Raw genomic sequence first — 20,574 nt, 5'->3', positions numbered from 1 at the left:
TAGAGGATCTGCAGTACAAGAGATGGTTGCTTTTGACTTCATAAAGCATCCATTGATGTAGTCTGGTGTGCACAGAAAGACAGAAGTGTTTGTTGCTGCTCTGAAAACACAAAGAATGAAGAGAGCTATCTTTGGTAGCTTTCTCTATGAAATCTCAAAACATTAATAGCTTTATTAATCTGATTCAAAACTGTAACTAGAAGTGAGGTCTACACGTAAAAGCAAAAGTCATGAATGCGTTTGATGTATTTTAAGTAAGCACTGAACTGCAGTTGTTATTTACAGATCAAAGAAGCTCCAGCAGTGTCCTGAAACAATCTAAGTGAGAAATGCCAAAATCTGATTTCATCCATGTCCATATGTTGCTTTGAACTTGTAATTCACAGAAATGGTCACTATATTGAACTAATTATCAAGCTTAACGCTTGCCAATTTTGATGGCTGTTCTCCCTTATAAAAAAGTCAGGTTTGAAGGGAAGCAGAATGATATATTGGAAGACGTGGAGCCTTTATTAAAATCTGGGGAGGAAAAGCAGTGAACATACAAAAAATACCCTCTCTCCAAAAACCAAACATAATTTAGTTTTCTAAATGGTTGCGATTAGCAAAATAAATAGTTTGCGTTAACCAATACATATAAAAACTAAGTGGTTAATTCCTCCTCCCTCATAGCAAAAGTTTCTTGTAATAGTTAAGTGGAAAAATATCTGCGCTATCTAAAAATCTAATGAGGACATATATTGTACATGAAAGCAAAACTAAAACAGCAATTTCACAGCACAGTCTAATACATTTAAATTAAAATAATAACAGTGAAAAGAAACACTGATAAAGTATTTCTGCAGGCAGGAATACACAAGCAAAGTGTTTTCTGGTATCAGTAAAGACTTTAAAAATTACTTTTTTGCCAATTAGTTACAGTTTTTGGAAATGACCGCAAACATTGGTTTGCCAAAGGAGTGATTTCAGGAATCACACAGCTTAGGCTATAATTAAAAAGCAATCTATGGGAAATAGGTTATTACCAGTATTTAGCAGCTAATTTGTTAGTTAATGCCTTAACAAAGCTCTCCTTTGATTGCAGAGGAGGGGGGAAAAACTTCAAGAGGATTATTTGCTATTAAGACTTGTACTCAATTATTGAGAATGCTGATGGGCTCCTGCAATTACAATTGCATAGCAGTCACCAGCAAAGCTAGATGATTCAGCCTGTGCTGCAGCCAGCAATTCCCACTGCAGAGCAGAAGTCTGGCCTCTGAGTTTTAAGGACAATTAGCAGAGTACCCCCAGAAATTTGAGTGTTTGCTAATTAACAGAGAGGTGCAAGCTGAATGTTCCTTGATGACAATCCCATATTTTATTTTATTATCATTCACATCAATGTGGAAATTTTTTTCTCCTATATTCTTTAATTCCATTTCTGAAGGAGCAGTCACGTAACTGCTGGAGTCTCTAGATAACATTTTTCATCAGGATAATGAGATACTAATTTGTTTTTCCTTCTGACAAAAGTGACAAAAGATATTTTCTGTTAAGTTTTATGAGTACCATATTTAAGTCCTATTACTGGAGATAAACATAACAGTAACCTATAAATATATTCCATGTACTGACAAGTTATAGTCGACTCAAAGCTACCATCACTTGCTACTATCTCCAGTTACTATCCTGCTGATAGGTGACAAGACAGAGGGAAAAAATCCAAACTCGCCCATATTTATGAATTACTTTTCCTGCCAATACTACGTTTCCAGACTCTTACTACTATATTTCAATTGCAAAGACTTTGCTATAGCAAAAGCTGTGAATAAAAATATCTTCAAAAACATTGAACCTGAGGCATACTTTCTATGTAAAGGTTGGTTTGGGGATCTGGAGTTCCTCTGATGCAGAATCTCAGGAAGCCTCCAGCAGCAGAGCAAAGCAAAGAGGCCCATTAATCATATTTATCAAGATTGTCTACCCTGGCTTTCATGCAGTTAGGGGAAATGTGCTATTCTACTTCAGCAACAAGGAGCAAGTCTAAAACAAACTGACCTAACTGCATGGGTCATTTCCAGAAATAGAAAGTATACTGGCAGCACAGCTGTACAGGCCAGAAGGCAAAATGCTGGGAGGGTTGGAGAAAAAGGGGAAAAAATACCCACCCAAAACTTGTGAGGTATGTATCCAGGGGCAAAATTAATACTGGGCCAAATTTTGCTTTAATTGGCATTTGGTACATTGAAGTCAGCAAGACAAGATTCAGTTAAGTGCCTTACGGTCTTGCATTTCACAAGACTCCTAAAATGTTTTATTGTGCTTCAGGATTTCATATCAGCAAAAGCAAGAATAGAGCAGATAACCTTCCGCTGAGGTACACGCATATTATTTATTCTGATACGCATGGATACTTCTTTATTTGCTCTTCTCTTTTATATTAAGACACCGTCCAACGTCAAATGCAAACACAAAATACAATGTACTAGTTGTTCTCCCATGGGAAAGCAGGGGTAGTATCCTGGCTTACAATTCTCTCTCTTCTTTTGCGGTTTGTTCTGTCTGAAAGAGCATTGAGATGCCTCAGTTTACTCATGACAGAAATTCATCCATGTTACACATCACTAGCAGCCTTTAATTGGGAAAGACTCAAGCCTGGGATAGCCAGATGTGGCAGAGTGACCCAAGCACTGCTATAACTGCAGCCTGATGCCAAAATGTTCAGGCCAAGCTCTGCTTTACTGTAGCTAGACCCGCTGGCTTTGAAAAGAACACAATTTTCACATATTCAACCCACATAAAAATAAAATTTGCAGAGCTTACACTTTATTGGCTTCTATAAAATTAACAGAAAAATAAAAGTGAGATAAGAACCTGGTTTAATAACACTATTTCCATCTGCAGTATACACACCAGGCCTGCTTTGCCGATATTTCTATAAAAATAATGAAAATCACGTTGCCACCCGTCTCTCCTGTTCCATCCCCCACACGCATTTCCAACTACATACACCATGCAAGGGATTCCCAAATTAAGGTGCACACCACATGGGGATTATCCCAAATATTATAAAGCTTATTGTATTTTTCTTAAAAACAGATAAGCTAAAGAAATGCAGAATCTTGGAAAAAACTGATGTTAAAATAAAATTTATAGCAGCTTACTACATAACCTGTGAGGTTTCAGCATGGACACTGTAACGTGTCATGATCATACAACCTCCTCTCTCTTCTTTACGATCACATAGACATTATTCCACTGGGCAAGAATACACGGTGAATGCTACAGACCTATAGACCTTGCACAATCAATTCATATCAAATGAAAACCTAGTCAAAGTTAAAAAATAGGAATCCATAAAATCATTTCCAAACTAAATCTCACTCCATTTACTCACACAAGTTAGTCCCAGGAAATTCAATAGGACTAGTCCCCAGAGTCAAATAGAATTAATAACATTTCAAATTTCATGTTTCCTTTACAACTGGGTTGAGACGAGATTAAAGCAAAGTCAATTCCAAGATCCACAGGTCATTCTAAAATTGGATCCCTTGCGATAGGCATTTCCTTGGGCTGGTATTGCAGCAAGCACAGGCATTGTGTGCCCTCTAGTGCATGACAGTGTATCACTGAAGTCAATATACCCATAGCAAGGAAGAAACAGAAGAAAGGTCACTGTGCTTCAATTTTTCTATTTTTTTCTTTTTTTTTTTTTTTTTAGATAGAAGCAACAGTCCCCATGCCTGAAATTAACTTCTCTTCCCTTAACCAGCCAAAATGTTTACTATAAGGATTGCTAGTGCACTCCCAAGATTCCCCTTTGAATAAGCTCAGAAAGTTGTTTCATCTATTCTATCTGCTACAACCAGCCAAGTCTGGCCCTTAAAATATTCTGAACCTAGGTATGACTTTCAGTATTTTTTTTTTTTAGCGGTCACTTCCCCTACACTCAAAACAGTGGAATCCTTATTTCCTGCAAGATAAGAAGAAGGTAGTCTTTCAAATAAATTGAAGTATGATCTGTATTAAGCACTTGGAAGAACTGCTCTTGTAGCAGACTCTCACAACTGCCTCACTAGTTATGCTTCCAAACATTATCATAACTGTGATAAGTTACATAAGCTCTCTGCCGCAGATCTGGTTTCTTTTTCACACCTTCACCATAACCTTTGGGCTTCAGACTCAACTTTTCAGTTTCATATTTCTCAGTAGATGGCTAATATTTATATATAAACATTATAAGTAATGTACACAAGTAACAGAAAGTATAAACATAAGTGAAAATATATATATATATATATATAAAATCTAGGGTAGGGTGGAATTATTTATCGTCAAATGAAGGCATGGTTTCAGCAGCAGCAGTGTCAACTGAAATCAGTTTCCTCTCTCCTGCATGCTTTAGCTACATCCCTTCACATCTGCTGTTGTACCTACAGATGGAAGATCATGGTCACTACCACCTTCAAAAACCCGCACAAATGGTAATTCGAGCACCAAAGGTCCCACCAGAACCAGCACCACTGACCAGCATGTTGTTATGGATACACACAGACCTGAGTTTTCACATTGAGGATATGGATGACAATCTTACCATCATGCTGGGATTATTTAAGAGGAGGTCTTCCCCAGCTGCCTACCTCACCCCACTGTCAGGTTCCTTACCCTGTACCAGAACAACCTAGTATATGTCAGACCCTCCTTTGACCTTCAGCTCAAAGCCCACTGCACTTCCTCCTACTTTAAGCTACAGAGGTGCTAACCCTGCAACAGAAAGGAGGGGACTCTCCCAAACCAATCACTAGAGCTCCTGTTTCAATGCCCTCAGACCTCCCTCTTCCTGAACTATTTCAACAAGCTACAGAATATGAAAACATTGTTTTCCTGAAAATGAGAAAGCAACAAAATGTCTTTCTGATAAAAGAAAAGCCAGATGACAGCTACCACTCAATTAGTGGCTGGAGACTTGCAGGGGCTAAAGGCTCTCAGTTGCTGTCAGGGCCAAGGGAAAAGCAGCAAGCAGACAGCACAGGCTCCTGGTCCCATGCCAGCCCGGCTCCCCAGAACTTCCACTGTGCCTTCAGGTCCTGAAGAGCATCTTCTCTTGACCAGAGCAGACACTCAGGTCTTTGTGTTAAAGCAGAACTGCTGGTTGAGATAACATCATACAGGAATTTTGGGAAAAAGCTTTTGATCTTGGATTGATTATTCTTTTAACTGTGCTGCTGGCTTCTAGCAGATGCAGAGAAACTAGGTAGTAGCAGCTCAAGTATGAAAACCAGATAATTGCTATTAATACTGACAACAGTGTGATTCTGCCAATGGAAGTCTTCCACTGTAAAAATCATGTTTTGGTCTACTTCAGGCAAGAATTTCATCCTTGACAGACAGTCCTGTACTTTTAGAAAATTGCTAAATTGCTTGTTGTTCCAGACCAATCACACACATTTAGTAGGACTAGTTGCTTCAGAGAGTCCAAGACCCTTGACAAGGTATTATTAAAAACAGTATCATATTTTATATGTACATGCATCCATATGTCTCTTTGTACAGATTTTATATAAACAGATACACCACACGCATGTATCTTTTCAGGGTTAGAGAATTACCTGCTTCAGCAGAGACGTACAGAAATTCCTTCACCCACAAACAAATTGTGGTCTTCACTAGATACAGCCCAGCAACTCTTCAGCCATTGGCAGGATTACTCTACAACTTAGTAAAAGAGGAAATCTCGTCTCCCACTGAGAACTACAGAAAGGATTTAGACAGACAAAATACAGTTGCCCATAGTGGAATGTAGCTGTGGAATTAAAACTAAAAGCCACCATTCAGCCAAAGATTCCTTCTTTTTTGCTTTTAAACAGTCACAAGTGTTAAGGGCAACCAAATTTTACAGAAGTAGGCACAACTGTCTAATCCCATTAGACATGTAGTGACTCCTCTGACTTCAGTGTCATGATATCAGGCTACAACAACTGAAGATTCAAAGTTATTCCATTAACTCTAATATTCTTAGTTTGCCCTGGAAAGCTTTAAAGATGTTACTCATCCAATGACACTATCAGATAGCTTTTTTTAAAAAAAATACCCCTTATAATCACTTTTATTTGCTACTTACTGCTTTTACTATTCTAAGCCTTTTCTCCTCCTTTTACAATGTGAATCCTATCTCTTGGTGTCTGCCCTCCCTCTTGTTACAGTCCCACCTTCTCGTCAGGGAAAGGGATGCTTTTTGTGTGTTCTTCACGAGGGATTTGCAACCATTTCCTGATCCTTTGTCACAGATAATTTTATTTAGGGGGGAAACACAGTAGGGAAATTCACATTCTCCACTGCAGATAGCATGTGGAGTGTGGTCTTCAAATCATTGTGAAACATGTAAAAATCAAAAGCAGCCAATGTAAAGAATACTGTTCTTAGATTATTTAAAGAAAAAAAAACAAAACCACAAAAAACCTACACAAAAACCAACAAAGAAACAAAATTATCACAGCATGACGAAAACCAGAACAAAGTTAGGCATTTTCTTCTTCCCAACTTGTTCTTGCCCACAGTGTTGCTACTGACCCACAAAACACATTCCTACACCATGAATGCTGCAGAAAACATCATTTGCAAAAATGCTTTAGTAAGCTGCTTAGAGAATGTATGGAAACAGTAGCTCTATTTTCAAGCATGTGGTAGAATACGCTTCCTGCAAGACATTGCTTGCATACACGTTCACTTGGAAAGAATCTGCATTATCAAATCACATAAGCCGTTTTTAGAGCACACACTTTTCAAAGTGTTTTTTCTGTTCAAAGACCCTAGATGCAAGGCTATAGTTTTCAAAGTACAGAAGCACTCTGCATACATGAAATTCTTTTCATCTGAAGATATCCACTGATGTCAGACAGATGCAGTAATTGTATGCTCCAGTGGTAAACTGCAAATCGATGGCAGCAAGGATGGCTGCATTCTGCTTCTAAGTATATATATATGGATACTACACCTCGCCTGAGAAAGAGAGAGTGTTCAACCGGAAAATCTGAGACGAGTGCACATGCTTGACCAAAAAAAAAAAGACACCCCCACCCCCAGACTTCAACAAGGAATTTGCCTTAGGTCTCTGTCCACCCTGGTCAGTTTATTTGCCATTCAGGCATGTCACAAAACCTACTTCCCACAACTGGTAAATTAGAAAAAACAGGGTTATTTTGTGGTCTGTAAAAGTAATTTATAAGTGCTTTTTGAGATCTCCATTTTCATTTCCAAGTACTATTCCAGCATTTGCAGGGTAATGAGCATAATCTACAACAGTCAAGGACAGTTATTCCTTTTGTGCATTTATCAGTGTTCCAGGTCATGAGTGAGGATGTGCCCGAGCTTGGACTTGTCTCCTGCTCTTACTCCACAACAATTACCCTTAACCCTTATACACCTTTCAAAATGAAAATCCCTTGAATATAGATATCTAGAAGGATACAAGTGTACAAGTGATACAAAAGCTGATACAACTCCAGTGATAGGCTTTCCAAGACAGAGCAGTGTTAAGGGCGGGGAGAAAGCAGGGACTTATTTTTCAACTTTCCTCCCATTAATCATGTTGCATAACTTCTGCACAATTTTCCACATGGCAGGGACTAGCTAGTTAATCCATTATACAGTTCCTATGCCTTTCATGAGACTGTTGTTGCTCTACATGGAAACACCCAAGTCAAAAAAATGCTGGTTGCTCTGTAAAAGTCAAAAACCCAGTGTTACAGATCCTTGCTGGCAAATTCCTAGTTAAACCTAACCCATCTAGAATCGCAAAATAAAATAAAACCAGATCAGTTTTCCAGAAGGTAACAAAAGACAGATACTGCACATATTTCATTAAGGAGGATGTTTATTTTTCCAAATATTGTACTAAGATAGCGTCCTGTTTGCCTATTTCTATCGACATCTGCTCTGCAATACAGAGAGTATGATAGAAGATCAAAGTTTTAATTGTGCAAGTAAAAGAATGTATTAACAACATTCTTTCTGTCCTACTGCAACAGAGATAAACTTAAAAAAACCTCTAACAGCTAGGAGAAAAGGATATTTATATAAAGATGTCCTAAGAAAAGCATGCAAAACTACCTCTAGTGGATAAACAAACCAGGCTCCCTGTTTGCAGACTGTTCCCTATTGAGCTCAGAGATCCCCTCCCTCCCTCAGTCAACAGGATCAACGTATCTCAGTTGGGTTTCACATTTTTATAAAACCCTTCTTAGCATCCTTTGTTCACTGACCCTTTAAATTTAGGAAAATGCAGCAGGTGTGCCTTTAAGACCCATTCTTCTGCTAGTTGTTTTAGATTCCCTCTCCCAGGTAGTAATTTAAGAAGGGTTTTTTTGTTGGTCTTTTTCTGCTAGCTCATTTTTCGTCTGCATAGGCTGCACTGCATATCCTCCATATCGCTTTGGATACACACATTATAACAGAACATGAATTCTGCAGCATACATACAAACAGCACGTCCCTCTCAGGAGACATTATCACTTTTTGGCTTTATGAAATTGAGAAGAGCCTTAATTTATTGCCTGTCTATCACACTGCTGCCACTCATTAATGCAACAGCATACTTTGAACTAGCTGTCCTTTTCCTCCCCAAAATTAATACAGCATGAGGCGCTCTCTCCCTCCCAGGACAGCAGTAGCTGCCTTTGTCCACACAGGGCTCTGACTTGTGTACACTGAAGGGAAAAAACCAAAGAGACCCCAAACCAACCCACAGCTGTACTAACTTAAAAACTGTGACTCCCAAAAGTGATGACTAGGCCATCTCACTAAGATCAATAGCATGCTGTACAAGAGTGGGTTCAGATTTATCCGTAGTTTTCTTTCAAATTCAGAGCTCTGAAACACCGTTGTGAAGCAAAGCATCATTACCACCTCTACCTGAATGGAGGTCACCACAAGCAGAGAGCCTGAATTGTCTCAGAAAAGTCAACAATACCACACAGAGGACAGGCTTAGTCAGGGCTACCTGCACAGCAAAGGCTGACATTTGAAAGCAATTCTCAGTCTCCTTTCAAGACTTCTGAGAATTATACAGAGCCAGTCATTCTCCAACCCCTTTCTCTTTAAGGAAGAGTTTAATATTAATTTTAGCTCCTTTTGAATCTACTTCTGGGCTAGGGCCCAGTCCATCTGCAGTATTTTTTAAAAGTGACAAATTAGATTAAAAACACACAGAACACCCACTCAAGACTCACTCAGTTTTTCCAAACTGTGGTAACTCACGACAGAAGGGACACTACAGTTAACCGTGGCACTGCTTGTGCAAAGCTGCAACCTGCACACAGACTCACAGAGGGTGAAGTAACTCATTGTACAGCAAGCTACTGTACACAGGGAAACTGGACAAGGCACCTCCTTTTCTTTTGTGTTGTCCTCTCATTCATAATAATCTCCTTTAAGACATCTGCTAGAGTCCTGTAACATTAATGGAAATGGAAAAGCTCCAGCGGGAACTCAGGGGTTTCTCTCTTTTTCCCATGAACTGAACATTATGGAATTTTAACAGATGTTCTACTTAGTCATAGTTAATAAAATGAATTATGCAGGAATTAAAAATCTGGCTCCATTTCCTTATATGAGATCTCAGCAGCAGAACTACATTCCCATTAAGAAGTTCTAGAGGATTTACAGTGGATTTATAGTCTGCTCCTGCCTTGTTATAAGATGGCTGGAGATTTTACAAATAAACTTGTCTCTGTTGTAGAAAACAGGAATAAATTTACCTGTTCACTGACTATTCTTAGTAGCATGATCCACTTTCCACACTGATACACTACAACCATAGGAAAAGACAATTCTCACTTGGATTTCCTTTGGAAATGACATCATGGGAATTCCACACCGTTTCACAGCCTCTGATTTCTGCCATTTATTCGAAGTCTCATTCAGCAACCTAATAACCATACTCCCACTTTGTGCCTTATCACAAAAGCTTTCCTCTTGGAGCAAGGATGTCTCTTTCAGGCTACTACTGCCAACAGAACGATGCACTGTACCTCATGTCCCTTTTGATTTTAGGATTAGTTCAGTGTAACTACATCAAAGGAAGATGTAAAGACCAAAACGTAATGGAGATGTGAGAGAAGAGCCACCAAAACAGAGGTAGGTGAAAGAGCCATAGCCAAAACTTCAAGCACTGAGGTTCACTCAAAGAAAGTTATTTCCAAAAGCATTACATATTTAGCCATCTTTTTTCTCTTCTAATATTCACCTGTACAGAAAATATTCTGATGAGAAGATAAAGGGGATAAGTGAAAGACTGAAAATCAAAAATGAGGGATGAAGCAACTACCTTGCACCAGAAGAGAAGCAGCACAGCAGCTAATGCAAATTACAGGGAGCAGAGTAAGGCTGTCTTGAAAAGATCTACTATGCTATAGTAAAAACATGAGGTTTCAACATTGCACTCCCTTTATAAATAATCAGGCTCATTTTCACTTAAGTCCAAGCAATTGGCAAGCACATCTCTGTCCAGGCACTGAAATCTGCTTTATGCAATATGCAAAATTTTATTCCGATGTAACAACTAAAATTAAATTAAATTCTGGCTCAAGAATTTTGCTAGTGCAAGAGTATCATCTGAAAAGCATCAATATTCCCAGCTTCTTCCAATTATTTTTTTGTAAATGAAGAATCATGCATTGAAGCCCCTCTATCCAAAAATCCTACTCCACTGTAACTAAACAAAGAGGTTTGTGTAAGTCAAGAACGAAAGCAAGTAAACAAACTCTGTAAGTATAAAAGTAAGCTGGAATTAAATATCAGTCTATACATGCTATGCAGTTACCTGAATGTGTCCAATAATGAATTAATACAGATTTTTATCTGAAAATAAAAAACTTTCCCTAAAGGAAGAAGTGTACTTAAAGAGAAGGGAAAATACCAAGATTAAATGTCAGGCTTACAACAGTTACAGCTGAAGGTTCAATATGCTGTTCTTACTCAAGTGGACATTGCTTTACAATATTCAGTGTCAGAAAAACTCAATGGTCTTATCAGTGTTAAATTCAAAGATTTTTTTTTTTTAAAACATCACCTATGATTTGTTTCACTTTGAAGAGAAAGCACATTTCATTTGGTAATCATTTATTTCTCATTCTATTGGACAGATTCTCCCAAAAAGCAATACTTCAACTGAAATCAGTTCTGAAGGATCTTTTATGAATACACATAATGAAGAGGACCCCCATTAAATTTCCAACAAAGCGCTGCCATTTTGAGTAAACAGAGTTATCTCAGCAGGGTCACACACTATGCCATGAATATAGTCTGCAAATTAATTACCACCCTGACATATGTCAAAACAAATTTTAAGGAGAATAGCACCCAGTAGTAACCATGTGTTTTAGCTACCTGTTAGTATGCAAAAAACTATATTCAATGGGATCTAAATTTATTCATTTATTCAGAACCCCTCAGAGAAATCAAAATGATTCGTTGGCCTTTTTTGCCCGACTCCAAATGAAATCTGAGTGAATAACATGTGTTTATTGAGCCAGAAAATAAGTACAGGACGAAGCTATGGTGGGAGTTACATTTCAGAAAAGCAGGTGTCATCTCTGCACAAATAACTAATTTTTTAAACACTCAAAACTGCTAAAATAGCCTGCAGTGCATTATCATTTGTCAGCACTTTAAGGAATACTAAATTGGGTATTTCTTATTTTAGGTAATATCCATCTTTATTCTGTAATTGTAAAAAGAGCTGGCTAACATAACTGTCCTAAAAACAGTTTTCAGCATGAAGAAAGGCTTTTAAAAGCAAAGCTATTGAATGAAGGCTTAAAAAGCCTCTGCAAATGGCTTTATTTTCAATGGCAAGACAGCCAACAGACCTGACCCTGTGTTTAAAAAACCAAAAGAATCAAAGATCCAAACCTAGTTTACTCAGTTGAGTTATATAAGGAGGGGATGAATGCACACATATCACACTGAACATTGGAAAAATAGCTGTTATGTTTTCATAGGAATCAAGCCTCATCTTTTTATTTGAGGTACACAAAGTGCAACTTCTGCTTTGTCAAAAGATGACCTCCAGGGATCTGATTCTGAAACAGTTTTAGGCTGGGAGTTCATCAATATGTTTTTCTACTTCTTCTATAATCTGCCTTCAGTTCACACAACATATCAAACACTTCCATGACACTAATCCTGTAATTCAAAATACTTTTATGAAGAGATTTTAGTTTAGGAACTGTTTTCTGCCAAGCAGGCCAAAATATTTTTAGCTCCAGGGTTTTTTTTTTTCCAACAGTGAAGTATTTCTGATTTAGAGTTAAGTAATGCCCTATCACATCTACAGACTGGATGACTAAATGCATTTCTTTCACACATTCAAAAAAAAAAAAAGAAAAAGAGAGAGCACAATCCTCCCTATATACAGATGACAGATAATCTCTTGGCATCTGCTGACAAATATATTTAAAGAAAGCCTAAATCTGTCTGTGCCAAGCTTGGGCTGATGCCACCAGTTCACCATTGTTGGCATACATACTTCACATGATGCAATCACAAGACTTGAGGAAGTTTCCAGTACTTTATTTTATGGTTTTCATCATGTTAACATATACATTTCCATCCTTTAATGATTTAGCAGCAACAGAACTGAGCAACAGGATGGTAGATGACTTTTTCCATGTATCACAGGTTTTCTTAGTGCACATTATCAACATTCTATTTAAATTACAGACTAGTAACTTACCTAGAATTAAACACGCTAGGATTTAGAGCTTATGGTTAGAGCAATTGATCTCAATTGTACTACTACCTCTTGTTAGAAAACAAAGTAAGGCAAAGGAATCAATCAAAAAAAAGAGAAAGACGAAGTGTTTTACCTCTCTTAATACTGTGCTTTTATAACCCCGATAAAGTCCTTGAATACCCTGTAAACCAACAAAAGAAAGCATCAGCTATAGGGAATTAGTTTACCAAACACCACAATTTATTGGTGATTATGAGGCAAGCGTTACAGCCTTACCAAGTGTCAGACCTGAACTTCTTGCAAATTGACTATATTGATTATAACCTTGTATACTGTATTCCATGATTTACAATGCCAAGGGTTTTTGGTTCATCTCAAAGATCATTTAACCACTGTTGAGAATAATCAGTTATAGACAAGAAAACATACCTTACAGTTAAAATTAAAATGGCAAGAAGGCACAGAAGCACATTACTTCAAACTCTACTTGCCCAATATTTTGACCTAGAAATATCCACTATCTCATAAATATTTTGAAACTACTACTCTTCCGTTTATATAGCCCATGCAGTATGAACTCATAGGAAGACAGCTTTCTATGTCCACCTTATTAGCCCTGATTCTGAGCTTTTATCAAGAAAAATATTTTGTATTTTTAACCAGCTGATAACATGCAAAACAATTAAAATTTTATTTTATAAGTGCATATAAAATTATGTTTAATATCTTATAGGACAGTTTAGTCTTATGGTTCTCCGGCCTGCTACAAAGAAGGGGAAAACATATGGTTTTGAGAGCACCAGCTTGTAGAGCAGAATGACCAAATCACAGAAAGAAGTTCCAGTGACCCTCTTGTACACTATGCACTCTTGAAAATTATCACAATAGTTTTCATTTACAAGCAAATAAAAATCAAGTGGATCATTTAAAGGTCATATTTATGTCTTCCTTTTCCTGGCTTTTACACTCAGAAATGTGTATAATATTTTTCCCCACCAGAGCCACTTTCTCTTATGAAACAAAACTTGAAAAACACCCCTTGTGAGATCCAGTAAAAAACATTGGTGAACAGGTTTTTACAGGAAGGGACAGTATAACTACTGAAAAAATGACAAAAGCCCTTATTTTTTTTAAAAAGTCACTAATACTGGATGAGCATTCGTTTCCAGAGCTCCTTAAGAGCCTCTCTGAAATGATGCCTTTAGGACATCCCCTTCAAAGCCTGCTTGAAAAACTGGAAACCATTCACCAAACTCTAGATACAGAGACTCAGTGGTCTGTTGTCCCAAACAAGGACTGTTTGCATAAATATAGGTAGAGCTTTGGAAACTGGAAAGTTAAATCCCTTTTTTTTTTTAATGTAGGTACCCCATATAAAAAGAAGGGGAAAAAGAGTTGTTTAGAGTGTGCATGTAAGTGCATGCACATGGGGGAGGTGGGGGTTTGGTTTCCTTAAACATAACATGCCCATTGCTTTTAACAACAGAAGAATAGATGGGAAAGTGCTGAGAGAGCACAGAACTGGAGCAAAGTTGTAGGAATGCTTCTGGACATGTATCACACCGAGTGGGAAGAATGAAACAATTTCTCTGAAATTTTGCTCTGAACTCACCTCATGATACAAGGTGTGGGAGAGAATCCGGAGGGTACTCGAGGAAGGAGAAACCTGGGCCCTTTGCTTGATAACCTCAGATGGAACCCGTATGAGGCATGCAACCTGCAAAAGAACCGTACATTCAGAGAGCGATTCCTTTTGCTGCCTTACTCTTCACATAGACACATTTGGAGATTGTTGCAAGTACAGAAACCTGAGAAAGAAGGAAATAATTTTTGTAATTCTATGAGTTGAACTTAAAAGCTCTTTATGAGCAGCTTATGTATTTGCTGAGAGCTATGTACTTCCTGAACACAAAATTGTACTAACAGAAAACTGAAATTTTTAATCTCCAAAACAGAAGTAGATTTCGGTGGGAAAAATCACCAATGAAACCAAAATTCTGAAGCCATCCTGTCTTCTGGCAGCCACAGGAATTTCCCCCCTCCCACTGTCACAGATCTGAACTTAAGATTCAGGACTTGAAGAACAAACTTCTTTCCTAGGTAGTTCCTTTGTGCCCTCTAGTGACTGACAGCAAGAGACACTCCGGTTAGCTTTAGATACACACAATATAATCAGCGTTTACCTTGAAACCCACAACTGGATTTCATTCAAGGCGAAGCACTGGATTGAGTCTTTCCTACACAAAAAATTTACTAGGCAAGAAAAGTCCCTGCAGCTGGATGTAATGATGCAGCTGCTGCCACAAAACTCCAGCTTTCAGAAGCAGCCAGAGCTGGCTTTAAAACGTTCATGTGACACTTCAGCTTCAGGTAGGAATTAAGCTTGTGTGCACATAGTTTTGAGGAATGAGGACCCTGAAGTGTCAGAGAGTTACAAGCCTCTCATCTCTCTAGAAAAAGCCTGTTTATCAGCACTTAAATTTTTCTTAAAAGTTTGTCTTCAGTTAGTCCCAGGGATACTTAAAGCAGTGCTGGGACTGGTGGCAAAACTCTGGAGACACCGTGGGCCTTTGCCAGATTTTCAGCCTTCCCCAATCCCACCCTGTACTGGGCTCAGGAACACACTGTGTAGACATAAAAGTGATCACTGAGTACTTCCAGTCAAGAGCAACCTAGGTGAAAGCTGTCCAGCTCAAGTGGCAAACCAAGATGCTAACTCAGAAAGTCACAAGTGACAAAGAAAGTTCAAGAACTCACTGTCAGGATTGCACAGAGACAGTAACTTCAGTGGCCATTTGTGGGTAACATGGTACAAGGTTTAAGTTCCATTTTCACAAAAAGACCCAAGAAAAAGTCTGTTATCCTGTTGCATTCCTACAGGTTTACCAGACAATATCCAAAAGTCATTACAAACAGATCTAACTCCATGTGCTCTTCAATTCTCAGGGTCAAAAATAACAAGTGACCCCAATCTGTCAAGAAAATAAGAACTGTCAAGTTTTTTGATAGTTCAGCATAAATATTTATAGAACTTCATGCTTCATAACACTCCATGTCCTTATATTAGCTTTTTATTCCTTAAAAATATGGAAGCAGAAGGAAAGCTTTAAAAAGGCTCGGATGAAAACAATCTAGTCAATCAAGACCAGACAAAGAGCGCAGCGTGGCTTCCTGACATCTGGGGTGCTGCAGTTTTGGCAGGAGAAGGGTGGCTACAAAGTAACGTCTCCATTTTCCCCAGACAACTTGGGGTGCATTTCATTTCAAATTAACTTTGATGTTTCTCCCATTTGAATTTGCGCTTACAAGGGAGCCTGTGGCTGCACAAGAACAAAAACAGTGATTACACTGTGCTGTTATGAAAGGAAATAAAGGCTCGTGTCACCCAGGCTGAACTGTCAGATTGGCTCCATAGGGCACTTCTGGTACTAAAAAAAAAAAGCCACAAGCTGCAGCTGCCAACATCCGACTGAACCGTGACATTTTCGCTGAGCACCTGAACTTACAACATGTTACCTGATTTGTTCCTACGTGTGTACCCTACTACCAGTAACAATCCAAGCAATCTTTTGATGTCAAACGCAGGTCTCTAAAGGGAAGTATGCCAGATTAAGTTTACATGTATCTTATTAGCCCACAAGGTTAACAAAAAAGTAACAGCCTGGGACAGATGGGTGCAGAAAAATCTCTGATCTATTATGCTCAGATCTCAATCACTGCAGCGCCTTCCAGGTAACATTGCCAAAGTTAAAAGAACACACCACAGACCTCAACGGTTTGCTTTCTTAGCTAAATATGTTCAGGCAGCACCAGTATGCTAATGCTGCACCAAGAGAATTCATACTTAAATTTTCAGACCTCTGAAAGCTATAAGCAAATTGCCCGAGCGAGGGTGAAAGATATAATTGTGCAGCTGCTCCGCAGTAACTGTCCATGTATATGCTGTTACTTGCATCAACTACTAGATAAATACACGAGAGGCAATAATGTGACCTCGCACAGCAAGAGCCCATTCACCTCCCTAATTATCAAGATCCCAGGAAGAAATTGCTTTTTAATCTCTTGGCTGTTCACATAGATGTAGCCAGTTGCTTGCCACAGAAGAGCACAATACAGGCTGGCAAACCATTCCTGGTGCATCCTACCAATTCTAGGGATGACCCCGTGACAAATCAGGTCTCTGTCAAACATCTGCATAGCCAGCCATGGAGAGGGTACAGCAGTGGACCCTCAGCTACCTCAGCCAACATTGAAGTATCAGACAACAGCACCCTGTTGATAGGGGCCATGCTCATCTTTCCAAAAAAAGCTCTGGAGCCCAGAATTATTCCCATCTTTTGACAGAAGCTGAAAGACAGAATCAAGATCTACAGACCAAGTTCAGGGGAAAAATGGATGTTGCCCTATAAGCTCCTTATTTACCAGGTCAGGTAATACAATTTTCCAGTTTTCAGACTCTCTCCCCCGCACCAATGCACGTGTATACATACCATAAAGCAGAAAGACAATAACACTGAAACAAAAGGCTCAAGGATATTTAGATTTAAGCTTTAACAAAACCTGATTTTACAGCTACAGGCAAAGCTATTATTAGTTTACAGAGCAGGTATGCAGAAATTACAATATTAGCACCTATTATCTTTCTAGACTTTTGTTACTATAACCACTTCTGAACAAAAGAGCATTGAATTTCAAAATCTTTGTGTTAAATCATTACCAGGTCAAAGGGTGAATCCAGTATTTAGACACAAACCTAAGTGCATTTTTAATTTACTGACTTGCATTAGCCAGTTAGGGACAAAAGCTAAAAATAGGTCTATTTTGTTAACATTTATCTGTGTATTGCTAAGACAGTATATCTTCCAATTAAATGAAGGTAATTTTTTTCCCTCTGTCAGCTCAGGGAAAAAAGTGTTTTAACTTTTGGCTACTCCTTGCGTGCATCAATGCTGCCATCTCCTGGACAAATTCGTGCTGGAACCAGACTTCCCTGGTTCTGACCGATGAAGAATGACCAGTGCAATTAAAGTCTCAAAAGCGCCTTGAAGTCAACAGAAAACCTCTTTATATATAGACCGATTTAAACAGCTTGATTCAGTATGTCAGAAACCTGTTCCTATGTGACTGTAGCTAACGGAAAATAAGATCTGTTGCAAATAGCAGCAGGAACCTGCACAAAGCCTTTGGCACAGGCTGACCCAAGTTTATTGGGAACACCTTATCTTAAAGCACTAACTTCTGCATAGGGGCCAATCCTACTCAAAGCTGGAGCAGCTGTTCAGAATTAGGCAGTACTCACTTAAGTCATCAGCACAAGGCTACCAAGCATTTTTCTCTAGACAGTAACACAAGACACATAATAAGAAAGAGCAAAGAGGAGAGCGCCCTGCTTACAAGGGGGTTTGGTACATTAGGTCATCCAGGCCTTGATGATTCAATAGCCAGGGAACTGTGAAAGCTGCAAGATACATGCAGCTCACTGCTCATTCAGGGAAACCAGCAGCAAACACAGCCCACTGAAAACAGCTGGAAAAAACCTCGCAACCCAAAGGAGATAAACGATTTTGTGGTTAATGTGACAAAGAACGCGAAGTAGCTGCTTGGACTAGAAAGGACCCACTGCATTGCCACTGCAAATTCTGGAGTAAGCGCTTACCTGCAAACCACCAAGACACCACTCCTAGCTCACCAGCAGGTCCCTGATCCTCTATCTAATATGTTCTTTAGGCAAAACCAAACATAAGACAATGACAACATCTTTAGAAAGGAGCAAAACTCCTCCTGGTCCTCAGAGCTATATTATTATCTAAATATTAACATAACCCATTTAGATTAAAAGCCTTTTGCTTCCATCCCTTGTGCTCCAGGCTAACCATTTTCTACATGACTGGTTTTGTAGAATTTAATAGAGAATTAAGGATAACGCGCACTTGTTTTAAGGTACCTAACACTACAGTTGACCACCAACCTTGCAGGCATGATCTGTACATGAGATGTATCCAGAAACATTCCAAAGAGGACAGAGCAGGTGTTACAGTTGCTATTAACGGTTTATGCTGGGTATTTAAATCAGGTTGAGGCAGGGCAGGTTTTTCTCAGAATCAGGGACACAGGTGGTACAACGCCATTAGCAGCTTTGGACCTCTAAGGAGAGCAGCTTGAGAAAGCATTTCCTTAGGCAGCCTGGCATGCACCTTGCACATCTGATGATCTGTCTCACACTCTTAAAAGCTCCCACAACCATACAGTCTAAGCACTTCTTATCTTTAGTAAAAGACAGGTATTACCCATGCTCTTAAGACAGGCTACTGAAGGGCAAAGACTAAGAGCCCATTCTGTTAAAATCCTGGCACCCAATGTGCTCCCGCCTAGCGAGCTGATCTATTCTCTCCACTCACCTGGGCTTGGGTGAGGATAGAGACCAAATGTGTTCCACTTAGTAATTAGCCAGCTATTCTGCTACAAGACAGAAGACAAGTCTGAGGACAGAGAACTGTTCTGGAAAATGATAGTGGCTGGTGATTTAGGAACCTGCACTCACTGACTCCGAGCATGTCTCTGGCTTGCATAGCTAAGCCTACTTTGAAAATTGGGTACAGAAACATGCTGTAAGCACCAAAAAAGTTTTCTGTGCTGCAGTTTTAAACCCTTTAAACAATTTCTAAAGGATTTTAATTTTAAATTTCCCAAGCAGTGGGTTGGTTTTAATGACTTTACCTCAATGTGCTGGGAAGGTTTAATTGATGTTCACCATATAAATATAATTTAATACTTTACACAGAACTAAAGGAACATACCTGGGGAGAGTTACTCTTAAATGTCATTTGCATAAGTTTATTCTTAATCAAATAAGAACCTAATTTATGGCACTATACCATTTTGTGTCCAGAGAGCAGAGGCTTTAAACTAAAGCTTACAATACCTGTGCAAGATAATCACTAACCTGTTTGGGAGAAAAAGCTGCTCAACAAAAGTGACAACAAAGAGGCTATGACTTATCAAAGGACATATGTTTAAACTGCAGTCAATCTGGTAACAAAATCCTAATCTCTCACCCCATTCTTGAAGGTCAGAAGGATTGCCTGCTCCAACATAATGCAGGAAGAGCAAGAAAAACAGAATCACTCTAAAACCTTGTTCAAAGAGAAGCAATAAAGATGTTTCTGGTGTTTTGGGTTTGTTGTTTGTTATTTTTTAAAGTGCGCTCTGCATTAGTCCTGGTCATACTCTTGTAGACAAAACTACCTTATAGCTCTGGTTTGTTGTGTCGATGGTTTCTTGTCCAGTTCTTTTATACAAAAAAAAAATACTGTTTCCCAAAATAGGTTAATAAATATGACAAATCTGAGCATCTCAATTTCTATGTCAGATGATCCCTTCTAAGTAGGAAGTTACTATTTTTAATCTGAAACATGAAAAATGTCCTTTTCCATTCCTTGGATAACTGAATGATTAAAATAATAGGCAAGTCTAAAATTAAGAGATCTTAAATTGCACTGATTTCCTTTGGATCCTGAAAAAGAAGGGGAAATTCCCTTCTTAGTTCAGGTCAGAGGCTCTCAACAAACCTCGAATTCAGCACTGCAGCTTTCCATGCCTCTCCAAACTCTGTAAATTTATGTTTGCTTCTTCACATCTCACTGGAATTCCCCTCTCCAACAGAAGAGAAAAAAGAGATTTTTTTCAATGCAATGTTATGAGATTATCAAAGTATTTCATCCTCCAAATAACTGTACCTAAGCTGTGGTCACAACTCTTGCATTGGGCATGTTCGATAGTGGGGGAGGTGGGAAGCATGAGATGTATCTGTAGACAGAAGATGAACTACCTCACCCTTTATATCACCAGGAAAATTAACAGAA

At 38.7% G+C, this 20,574-nt stretch overlaps 1 protein-coding gene across 9 annotated transcripts in view; it reads right to left on the bottom strand.

Annotated features, from left to right (window-relative positions):
• The window catches only part of SLC25A26 (solute carrier family 25 member 26), an 89,487-nt gene that overhangs the window by 54,849 nt on the left and 14,064 nt on the right, over positions 1–20,574 (bottom strand). For all 9 annotated transcript variants that reach the window (XR_012630242.1, XR_012630237.1, XR_012630239.1 and 6 more), the window contains 2 exons: positions 14,325–14,429; positions 12,846–12,893 (listed from right to left, as the gene is read on the bottom strand). Coding sequence is in view for 3 of the 9 variants with exons in the window: in XM_074879088.1 (XP_074735189.1) it covers positions 12,846–12,893; positions 14,325–14,429 (153 nt within the window). In the remaining 6 variants the exon portion in view is untranslated. The remainder of the gene's footprint in view (positions 1–12,845; positions 12,894–14,324; positions 14,430–20,574) is intronic.

The sequence above is a fragment of the Strix uralensis genome, chromosome 10 (genome assembly GCF_047716275.1).
Source record: "Strix uralensis isolate ZFMK-TIS-50842 chromosome 10, bStrUra1, whole genome shotgun sequence".
NCBI classification, from domain to species: domain Eukaryota; kingdom Metazoa; phylum Chordata; class Aves; order Strigiformes; family Strigidae; genus Strix; species Strix uralensis.
Note: the sequence above shows the minus strand (reverse complement) of the source record. Positions and strands in the feature narration are given on the sequence as shown.